This window comes from Triticum urartu, chromosome 5A (genome assembly GCF_056163025.1).
Source record: "Triticum urartu cultivar PI428250 chromosome 5A, HENAU_Tu73, whole genome shotgun sequence".
Taxonomy (NCBI): domain Eukaryota; kingdom Viridiplantae; phylum Streptophyta; class Magnoliopsida; order Poales; family Poaceae; genus Triticum; species Triticum urartu.
Window position 1 is genome coordinate 553,022,368 of NC_141877.1, and position 11,287 is coordinate 553,033,654.

At 50.4% G+C, this 11,287-nt stretch overlaps 1 protein-coding gene and 3 pseudogenes across 1 annotated transcript; 3 read left to right on the top strand and 1 right to left on the bottom strand.

Annotated features, from left to right (window-relative positions):
* Window positions 1–532: 532 nt before the first annotated feature.
* LOC125507334 (uncharacterized) lies at window positions 533–2,710 on the bottom strand (annotated as a pseudogene).
* Window positions 2,711–6,863: 4,153 nt separating this feature from the next.
* Window positions 6,864–8,508, top strand: LOC147972797 (uncharacterized; annotated as a pseudogene).
* LOC147972798 (uncharacterized) lies at window positions 8,504–10,521 on the top strand. The gene is made up of 3 exons (XM_087523680.1): window positions 8,504–9,426; window positions 9,524–9,614; window positions 9,703–10,521. The coding sequence occupies exons 1-3, from the start codon at window positions 8,519–8,521 to the stop codon at window positions 10,519–10,521; spliced, it is 1,818 nt and encodes a 605-aa protein (XP_087379806.1). The 5' UTR covers window positions 8,504–8,518.
* Window positions 10,522–10,869: 348 nt separating this feature from the next.
* On the top strand, window positions 10,870–10,938 carry LOC147972799 (small nucleolar RNA SNORD36; annotated as a pseudogene).
* The last annotated feature ends 349 nt before the right edge of the window (window positions 10,939–11,287 follow it).

The window sequence follows — 11,287 nt, forward strand, 5'->3', positions numbered from 1 at the left end:
TCGCCAGTCGTTCCTTTGGCTTAATCTGCCGTCCTTGCTTTTCCTCTTTGTTACTCTTTGAACAACTTCTATTAAATTTGCGTAGTTCCACCCACTGGGGGTGTATTCAAACTATGTTGAATGCTGGCCTTTCGAAGGTTTTTGTGTAAATATAATCATGCATGTGTTTGGCTCTCGTTCACGTTTGCTTTTCATCTTTTGGGCTTTTTCCTTTGCCGCCTTCCCTTGGTCGCCGCCTTCCCAGCCGGACAGCTGCTCTGCAGTCTGTGGCTGGAGAAGGACTTGGCCATTTTCTTTTGGGAAGGCAAGTACTGGAGCTTTCTTAGATTGTAGCAAGGTGAACGGGAAGCCGGCCAGCCGGCTTCTCTGGTAGCCGGCTGGCGGGACGGGAGGTCGGCTTGCATTATATAAGTACGTTACTCCTTAGCCGTTTTTTGTGTGGGCACCCTTTCCTGCCTTTGGCTTTTGCCAGTCGGTCAGTCGATTCTTCGAGCTGCGAATTTCGGCAAGAGGGGGCTTGGGTTCCGGCACACTACTTGTCTGACTGCAAGCAGAACTTAGATTAATTTAAGGCGGCGAGTCCCCGGGCCGACTGGTCGAACCCGGTGCCGGACGAAAAAGACAATTGTAGTAACATAATCATAGGCGTGATACTCGTCATTCATAGATAAAAGAGGGTAGTCCCCGAGTGCTCCTCGGGGCACCCTTTGTCTCGTACTTAGTACAAAAGATAGCGTGGTACATATTGCTTTTTAACTGTAAAATCTTCGGAGGAGATTGGCGTTCCATGGTCGTTCCGACTCCTTGCCGGAATCATCTCTCTTTCGTGCCTTCGGCTTCTGCGCGTCGATTAGGTAGTAGGAGTCGTTGCCTAAAGCTCTGCTGATGACGAAGGGGCCCTCCCAAGGGGCCGAGAGCTTGTGCTGGCCGGCTGTTCGCTGGATCAGCCGGAGCACAAGATCGCCCTCTTGAAAAGATCTTGGCTTGACCTTCCAGCTGTGGTAACGGTGAAGGCCCTGCTGGTAGATGGCTGACCGGCTGGGGGCTAACAGCCGGCATTCTTCCAGCAGGTCGACGCCGTCTTCTCGCGCTTCCTTGGCCTCCGCCTCCGTGTACATGGTAACCCGAGGCGAGCCGAACTCGATGTCAGTTGGGATGACAGCCTCGGCACCGTATACAAGGAAGAAGGGGGTGAAGCCGGTTGACTTGTTCGGAGTTGTGCGCAAACTCCAGAGGACGGCCGGCAACTCGTTGAGACAACAGCCGGCCGAGCGCTCCAATGGCACGAACAGTCGGGGCTTGATGCCGGAGAGGATGAGGCCGTTTGCTCGCTCGACCTGGCCGTTTGACTGCGTGTGGGCAACGGACGCTAGGTCCAGCCGGATGCCTTGTGTTGCGCAGAAACGTGCCAGGGCTCCCTTGGCAAAATTTGTTCCGTTGTCGGTGATGATGTTGTGTGGTATGCCGTACCGGGTTGTGATATATGCGATGAACGTCACGGCAGTCGGCCCATTCAGCTTCTTGATCGGCTTTGCTTCAATCCATTTGGTAAATTTGTCCACAGCGACGAGCAGATGTGTCATGCCTGCGCGTGCTGTTTTGAATGGGCCCACCATGTCCAGCCCCTAGACGGCGAAAGGCCAGGTTAGGGGGATGATCTTGAGTGCAGAAGCTGGCAGGTGTTGCTTGGAACTGAAAACTTGGCACCCTTTGCAGTGTTTGACTAGCTCTTTGGCATCGTCCAAAGCAGTCGGCCAGAAGAATCCGTGCCGGAAAGCTTTGGCGACGAGTGACCTTGAGGCCGCGTGGTGGCCGCATTCTCCTTGGTGGATGTCCTTGAGGATGGCTATGCCCTTCTCTGGTTCGACGCAGCGTTGGAAGACTCCAGCGATGTTGCGCCAAACGAGCTCTCGGTTTACTATTGTGTATGCTCCGGCTCGGCGTTGAACTTGTCTTGCCGAAATCTCGTCAGGCGGCAACTCTCTGTTTACCAAGAAATTGAGGATGGGCTGGGCCCATGATGGAGCTGTGACTTCTTCTATTGTCAAAATTGTTGCTGTGACCAGGGCGGGTGGGCTGGGTGGTGAAGAATTGGAGTCGGCCACCGTCTGATGCGTCGATGTAGTCCCCGGGCCGACTGCAGTAGTCCCCTGCCGAGTTCTGAAGTTCTCGGGCCGGGTTCGACTGTGGCAGTCCCCGGGCCGCCTGCCGAAGTCCCCGAGCCGCCTGCCTGGCTCCCCAAGTCGGATCCGACTGCGTCGGGGTCAGGCGGCACGAAGATGGAGTCAGATTCTGGAGATGGCTTGATGGATGACTTAAGGAGGCGGTGCATGGAGACGCCAGCTGGTATAGCTTGTCGGGTAGAGCCTATCCGTGCCAAGGCATTTGCTTGCTCGTTGTCGGCCCGTGGCACGTGGAGGAACTCACATCCTTCAAAATGTCCGCTAATTTGCTGTACGAGGAAGCGGTAGCTCGCCATGTTTGCGTCCTTGGTGTCCCAATCGCCAGATGACTATTGGACCACCATGTCCGAGTCGCCATAGCACAGGATTCGGCGGATGCCGAGCTCTTTAGCTAGCCGAAGCCCATGTATGAGCGCCTCATACTCGGCCACATTGTTGGAGGCGGCAAAATGAATTTGCAATGTGTACTTGAGCCTATCGCCCTTGGGAGAGGTGAGGATGATGCCGGCTCCCAAGCCGGTGCGCATCTTGGCCCCATCGAAGTGCATCCGCCAATGAGTGGAGTCGGGGGCTGGCGGCAGGTACTGGGTTTCGACCCAGTCGACGAGGAAGTCGGCGAATGCTTGAGACTTGATGGCGGTGCGAGGCTGGTAGAAGATCGTGTAGGGGGCCAGCTTGATGGCCCATTTTGCCACCCGGCCGGATGCATCCGGCTACCTATGATTTCGGCGAGCGGGGCAGTACACATGACCGTGATGGGGTGCTCTTGAAAGTAGGGCTTGAGCTTCTTGGCGGAGAAGTACACACCATAGCACATCTTCTGGTAGTGCGGGTAGTTCTGTTTTGAGGTGGACAGTACTTCGCTCAAATAGTATACTGGCCTCTGGACTAGCTGAGCTCGGCCTTCTTCTGGGCGCTGGACCACGATGACAATGCTGACCACCTGGCTAGTGGTGGCAATGTAGAGGAGCATGGTCTCTTTCTCAGCAGGCGCCGCCAAGACAGGCGGCGTGGTCAACATCTTCTTTAGCTCGTGGAAAGCTTGGTCTGCTTGGTCGTTCCACTCGAAGTGAGTGGACTTCTTCATGAGTCGGTAGAGGGGGAGAGCCGTTTCTCCAAGCCGGCTGATGAAGCGGTTCAGGGAAGCCAGGCATCCGGTGAACTTCTCGACGTCTCACAACTTGGTGGGAATCTCCATTCTCTCTATGGCCTTGATTTTCACTGGGTTGCACTCGATGCCGCGTTCGGAGACCAGGAAGCCTAGAAGCTGGCCGGCTGGTACACCGAACACGCATTTCTCGGGGTTGAGCTTGATCTGAAATCGGAGCAAGTTTTCAAATGTCTCTCTGAGGTCTTCTAGCAAGGTGTCGCGCTTATCCGTCTTCACCACAATGTCGTCTACATAGACGTGGGCATCTCTGCCGAGCTGCTTGAGGAGGCATTTCTGCATGCAACGCTGAAAAGTAGCACCGGCATTTCTCAAGCCGAATGTCATAGTCAGGTAGCAGAAAGCTCCGAATGGTGTGATGAAGGCGGTCTTCAGGCGGTCTGCAGGATCCAACTTTATCTGGTGGTAGCCTGAGTAAGTATCCAAGAAGCACAACAACTCGCATCCGGCTGTGGAGTCTATTACTTGGTCAATCCTTGGCAGGGCAAAGGGATCTTTGGGGCAGGCCTTGTTGAGGCTCATGTAGTCTATACACATACGCCACTTGTTGTTCTTCTTCAGTACGAGGACCGGGTTGGCGAGCCATTCTGGAAAAAAAACTTCCATAATGAAGCCGGCCGCTAGAAGCCGGGCTATATCCTCTCCTATGATTCTTCTTTTTTCTTCCGACAGTCGGCGGAGGGGTTGTTTGACTGGTTTTGCACCTTCTCGGACATGTAGCTTGTGCTCGGCGAATTCCTTCGGAACACCCGGCATGTCCTTGGGGGACCATGCAAAGATGTCCCGATTCTCATGGAGGAAATCAACGAGCTCGCCTTCCTATTTGCTATCCAGGTTCGCCCCAATGGTGGCAAACCTTTCCGGGTGCTCTGGGTCCAGAGGTACCTTCTTCGTTTCTTTGGCCGGCTGGAAAGAACCTTGGGCATCACACTCCTTGGGGTCGGGGGACAGGGCCGGCTGCTTGCCGGCCATGGCCACGACTCGATCTAACATCTTCTTCTCCTCAGCAATAACGAGGGACTCGGCCAACCGGCTGCTAGCTGCTGCACACTCGGCGGATTTCTTGTAGTCTCCGCTTATGGTGATTATGCCCTTGGAACTTGGTATCTTCATCTTGAGGTAGGCGTAGTGTGGTACAGCCATGAACTTGGCCAGGGCAGGGCGGCCAAGCAATGCATGGTAAGGGCTCTCCAGATCCACTACTTCAAACCACACTGCTTCTCGGCGGAAATGATCCTTGTCCCCAAAGAGGACATCTATCTTGATCTTGCCGATTGGGGAACAAGACAGGCCCGGTACGATGCCATGGAACACGGTCCGACTGGGCATGAGCTGCTTCGTATTGATGCTTAGCTTCTCCATGGTGTCACAGTACAGTATGTTGATGCTGCTTCCGCCATCTATCAGCACGTGGGAGAACCGGGCAGCCCGCCTTTCTGTGGCGAGGGTGGCGTCTAAGACCAATGCATAAGAGCCGGGAGACGGCATCACCTCTGGGTGATCGGCCCGGCTCCAGCTAATCGGCCTTTCTGACCAGTGCATGAACTCAGGGTTGCTGGAGGCGACTGCATTGACTTCTTGGTGCTGTCGGCGCCAGCTACGTCGGTCTTCCGGATGGCTTGTGAAGACCACGTAGGCGGCATGTTCATCGGGGAACTCGTCTTGAATGGCTCCGACTGCTGGCCGAGCGGCCGGCTATTGAGGGGCCGGGGGCGGCTGACCAGCAGGCAGAGGCGGCGCTATCCCCTCGCCCTGGGAGATTCGTTTGAGCCAGTGACATCTCCGGGTCGTGTGGTTGGAGGGCTTCGCGCCGCTGTGGAACTTGCAGGGGGCATCAAGTGCTTGCTCGTAGGAGAAAGCCAGCTGCCAAGCCGGCCTGCCGCCCTTCGGCTTCTTGGGTGCGCACTATAAGAAATATGTCAACTTATGACCTTCTGTCAGTGACCCTCGAAGAATTGGTCATAAATTTATGACCATTTTAGACCAATTGGTCAAAAGCTGTCTGGGGGGATCTAAACCCTAAACCATAACGACCATTTTGGTCAGAAAGGTCATAATTTCATTAGAGAAAATGGTCGTAAAGCTAGTAGCACTGTCCACTGCCTCATGCGTAGCTGATAACGACCAATATAAAATGGTCACTACACTTGAGTTTGAATGAATTAGGATGATTAGGAAGCCACCTCTGCAACCTCGCTTATGTGTCACTATCTAGGTGTCATTTTTGCTTGAGTTTTAATATTCAACAGATAGACGGGGGACCCACTGATAGGCGGGACCCATTTGACAGATGGGGCCGAGCGCTTAATTCGCCCAAAAAAGATGCACGAGGCGGGACTCGAACCCACGACCTCGCGCTTGGTTGGCTCCCATGCTACCGCTGGGCTAGAGAGGGACAGTTGCTCGCATCTGGGAGTTTATCTATACATTATATAGAACTACGGCTCTCTCGTATCATTGACAAGTGGGACCTTCCGACCAGGTGGCATCGAACAGAGCAACGATTTGCAACACTGGCAGGCAGGACCCATTTGACAGGTGGTTGAGCGAGTGTTTAATTCCCTAAAAGATATGCGCTAGCGGGGACTCGAACCCACGACCTCGCGCTGGGTTCGCTCGTTCATTACCGCTGGGCCAGAGAGAGATTGTTGCTAATGTGTGGGTAGTTTTCCATATAGTATATAAAACTACGGCTCTCACGTACCAGTGACAAGTGGGACCTTCCAACCAGGTGGCGGCGGGTGGCATCGAACAGAGCAACACTTAGCGTTTTTCTAGGTCTTCCGACCAGGTGGCGGCGGGCGGCGGCGGAAGCAACCAGGTGACCTCGCCCACGGCCTCGCCGCAGGTGACCTCACCCATGGCCTCGCCGCAGGTGACCTCGCCCACGACCTCGCCGCAGGTGACCTCGCCCAGGGCCTCGCCGCAGGTGACCTCGCCCACGGCCTCGCGGCGGAAGCAACCAGCAGGGGGCGGAGGCGGGGGCGGGGCCGGCAGCGGAGGCGGGGGCGGGGCCGGCAGGGGGCGGAGGCGAGGCAGGGCGTGGAGGCGGGGGCCAGCAGGGGCGTAGGTGACCGACGGTGGTGGGGGCTCGCCGAGCATGGGGGACTCGCCGCTGCCGCAAGCACACCTCCCGGTATGCACCCCTCACCTCTTCCCCCCTCTCCTCTCTCGTCACCCGAGCAGTGGGAGATGGATTTCAGTCAGATGTTCTTCAGCATAGGAGATACCTTGCTTGTTGTTTTGGTGGGAGATGAATTTTGTTGATGCACTGTTAGTAGTTAGGAGATAGCTTGCTTGTTTGGTAGATAATGCATAGATGAATTTTCTTGATGTGCTGTTAGGAATTGTTCAGCTTGTTTGTTAAGAATTCTTCAGGCCTTGTGGTTAGGCAATTAGCATATAAAATTTTCTGGAATTTTAGCTTCCATTACTTCCATCCATTTTCATTAATTAATGTTGATGCACTTAGATTGATTTGCTAAGTTGCAACAATTTGTTGTCTTTGGCAGATGGACAGAAGCTGGATTAGAGAAGGATTTAGAAAGTTTTCGAAAGAACATATGAAAGGAGTTGATGATTTCATGGCATTTGTTCGGGCAAATTTTGCCAACGATGCTCACATTCTTTGCCCATGTTGTGAATGCCTCAACCGTCCAAGAATGGCTCAAGGAAGAGTGGAAGATCATCTGCTTCTTAATGGGATGTCCAGCACATATGATAGATGGATATATCATGGAGAACCTTTAGACAGACAACCTCAACATTTTGAAGCTGATACAGAGGCCCCTCATATGATGGGTGGTGGTGATGCTGGCATTGATTTCATGGAAAAGGTTTTGCGAGATAATGTTGTTTTGGAGGAAGAGGATGGGCATGAAGATGATAGGATTCCTGACCTATTGAAGGATTTGTACGATGCTGAAGATCGTGCTGATGGACAGAAATCATTGTTTGCTGAGGTGTTAGAGGAGGCGAAGCGCGCAGCTCATGAAGGGGTAAATTTTCAAGATTTACCTTCACCGTGAAGTTACTCCACATAGAGTCTTTCTACCGGATTAGCAATGCCGCATTCAACGCAATACTCTGTCTTTTGAGCTTGCAATTCCCTAATAGTTGTGTTCCCAGATCTTATGATGAAGCATTGAGCATAATCCGCAGGCTGGGGTTAGGTTATGTGTCAATACATGTGTGCCCAAATAACTGTGTCTTGTTTCGGAAGGATTTAGCAAAGCATGACAACTGTCCAAAATGCAATGCATCTAGGTGGAAAGATGCTGATGGGAAGAAGTCAATACCGGAGAAGGTACTGAGGCACTTTCCCTTGATACCAAGGCTGCAGCGGATGTTCATCTCGAAGAAATCATGGAGTGAGGTACAGTGGCACAAGCTGAAGCGGCAACCTGTGGACAATGAGCTGAGCCATCCAGCGGATGGAGAGGCATGGATAGAGTTTGACCGTATACATTTTGATTTTGCTGCAGATCCAAGGAACATAAAACTTGGCATTGCCACAGATGGGTTTAATCCGTTTGGGAACATGAGCATGTCTTATAGCATGTGGCCAGTTTTTGTGGTGCCGTACAACCTTCCACCATGGGCATGCATGGATCAGTCCAACTTCATGATGTCATTGCTTATCCCGGGTCCAGATTCTCCAGGAAAGGATTTTGATGTCTTTATGGAGCCCCTCATAGAAGAACTGCTCCAGCTCTGGACTGGTGTACCTACATACGATGCCTTGAGTCCGGAAGAAAAGTTCAATCTACGTGCTACGATCATATGGGCCATCCATGATTTCCCGGCTCTGCACACTCTGTCTGGGAGGATCACATCGGGTTATCAGGCTTGTGTCCATTGTGACAAAGACACTTGCTCAAAGAGAATAAGGAGCAAGATATGCTATATTGGGCACCGCCGCTTTCTTCCCCGAAACCATCGCTGGCGAAGAAGCAAAGATTTTAATGGTGAGAATGAAACCCGTGACAAGCCAGTTGAATTCACTAAAGAAGAGCTGGAGCAGCAACTTGAAAAGGTGAAAGATGTGAGACCAGGAAAGCTGGCGAAGAAAAGAAAGCGTGAGGAAGGTCAATGTTGGGACCGGAGGTCTTGTTTGTGGGACCTGCCATACTGGGCTGATCTGAAATTAAGGCATAATCTCGATGTAATGCACATTGAGAAAAACATATGCGAGAATCTGCTAGGGACGTTTCTGAACATTGAAGGGAAGACAAAGGACACGGTTAGTTCTAGGCTTGATTTGGAGGACATGGGCATAAGAGAAGATTTGCATCTACAGCACAATGAAGATGAAGATTCATTTGAAATTCCACGAGCATGGTATACAATGAATAAAGAACAAAAGCTTGCATTCTGTGAATTCCTAAGAGCGGTGAAATTTCCAGATGGTTATGCTGCTAACCTAGCAAAGTGTGTTACTTCTGATGGATTCAAGCTTTCAGTACTGAAAACCCATGATTGTCACATCCTCCTCCAAAGGATTTTACCGGCGGGCCTCCGAGGAATCATGCACAAGGATATATATGAAGCGGTTGCTGAGCTGGGAAATTTCTTTAGAGAACTGTGCTGCAAAACCCTCAAGCTAACTGTCTTGGAAAGACTTGAAAAAGAAATCCCAATTATTCTTTGCAAGCTCGAGAAGATTTTCCCTCCAGCTTTGTTCACCGTGATGGTCCATTTGGCGGTGCACTTACCCAAAGAGGCAATGCTTAGAGGCCCTGTGCAATACGGTTGGATGTACCCAATCGAAAGAAGGCTGCTTACTTGTAAGCGTTATGTGCGAAACATGGCAAGACCTGAAGGTTCTATTGCTGAAGCATATGTCGTTGACGAGTGCTTGACTTTTTGCTCTAGATACTTTGGTGATGTGGAAACAAGATGGAACCGGCCGGGCAGAAATAGAGAGCGGTCTGATTCGCAAAGTGGTGATGTCTCTGTTTTCAACCATGGTGTGAACTTTCTTGGAGCCTCACAATACTTGGAGGCTGGTGATGAGTATGACAAGATGGTTTTGTTTGTGCTCAGCAATTGCGCCGAGGTTCTACCATATATCGAGTACGTTATATCTTGTGCACTCATTATATATATATATATTTTGCTTGGGTTGGCACCAGCCTAATGTTTTAATTCACATGTTTTGTTGGCATTGTAGGAAATGCAAGGAAGAGTTAAATCAGGAAGAAAGCAATATCAATGTTGATAAAAGGGTTGCCAAGGTGTTTGCTAAGTGGTTTAAGAATCATGTGAGATCTTTAGCCACATGTTTTATGTTTTATGTATTATTCACCCATTGTTAAATACCATTGTTTGCTAAATGGTTTATTTGTGCAGATTGGAAAGTTGCATGAGGAGAAGAAGGTCAGTGATGATCTATTTGATTTGGCATGCTTACCGGATAAGCGAGTGAGAGTGTATTCAGCATGCATTGCTGACGGTGTCCGGTACCACACCGTTGACCGCGAGGAAAAAAGGAAGACACAGAATAGTGGAATCGTCACTGAGGGGTCACATGATGGTGAGACCATTGACTTCTATGGTCAGTTGAGAAGCATCGTAGAGTTGCAGTACAACTCTAGTGGAGGCATCCATCGCTCGGTTGTCTTATTTCGATGTGACTGGTTTGAGCTTGGTAGCAAGAAGAGGAGAGACTCTTTTGTCAAATATGATGGCCACTTCAAAAGCATCAACACTGCAAGGTGCTGGTATAAGAGTGATCCCTTTATTCTAACAACACAAGCAACAATGGTGTTTTATCTGCCAGACACTCTTTTGCACGGAAAATGGCGAGTTGTGCAAAACTTTCAGCACAGACACTTGTGGAGTGTGACTGAAACTGAAGTGGAAAAGGGCCCTGGTGATGGTGGACTAACATACCAAGATGATGACTCTACGGAAGTTCCGTTGCAAGCTGATGATGACTCTATGGAAGTTCCGGTGCAAAGCAGAGTGCGAAGGGACCGGGAACGTGTGATCATTGGTGTTGCAACAGTTGAAGGCATCAAGAAAAGAAGAAAGGTGGTAGAGGATGGACATGAAAGCGAGGATGAGGAAAACCGGACTGATCATACTATGCTGCAATATTGTAGTGATGATGAGGAAAACAGGAGTGGGCATAGAGTTCCTTGTTTTCGTATTGACGACGATGAGTAGAGAATGGACATGAAGGTAAATTTGGTCTCCTTGGTGATCCTTCTAACTCTCTGTAGTTTTCCTTCTTGTGCATATGCATGGTGATCCTGATGTACTACAATTATCTCCAGGTAGCAAAATGCTTGAAGATCCTGATGGCTGTAGTGGTGTGATCCTGATGGCTGTAGTGGTGTGGTCTTATAGCATGGAGCTGATGGCAAAATGAAGTTGTGCTCAGAATGTTGTCAAAATGTTGTCCTGTAATGCAAAAGATTGCAAAATGATCATTTAGATATTGGTGATCATTTAGTTCAAGTTTTGGTGATCATTTAGTAGTTTTTGTGATCATGTAGTAGTTTTTTTCAACTGAAGTGGATGATGTCTGGTTTTGCTTCAACTGAATTTTAACTGAATTTTGCGCTATTTTAACTGAATTTTGCTTCAACTGAACCCATTTCATTGTGAGCAAAAAGATATGCGCCAGCGGGGACTCGAACCCATGACCATACGCTTGTTTCACTATGTTTCTACCACTGGGCTAGGAAGAGGCTATTGGTTTTGTACTCTGTGCCAACCCTTTTGACTATATCAAACTAGTCAAGTATCAAGCACACACCTCACTGACAAGTGGGCCACTCGACCCACTCACTGACAAGTGGGCCATTTTGTTATTGTACCAAAGCTACCAAAAATATGCGCGTGGCCAAAAAATATGCGCACGCGAGGGCTCAAACCCACGACCGTGCGCTTAGTTCACTTGGTTTCTACCACTGGGCTAGGAAGAGGT

Coding starts and splice junctions, on each gene's coding strand:
- LOC147972798 (XM_087523680.1), top strand. CDS start 8,519: ATGCACATTGAGAAAAACATATGCGAGAATCTGCTAGGGACGTTTCTG. Junction 9,427..9,523: donor GAGGTTCTACCATATATCGA/GTACGTTATATC, acceptor TTGGCATTGTAG/GAAATGCAAGGAAGAGTTAA. Junction 9,615..9,702: donor CTAAGTGGTTTAAGAATCAT/GTGAGATCTTTA, acceptor TTATTTGTGCAG/ATTGGAAAGTTGCATGAGGA.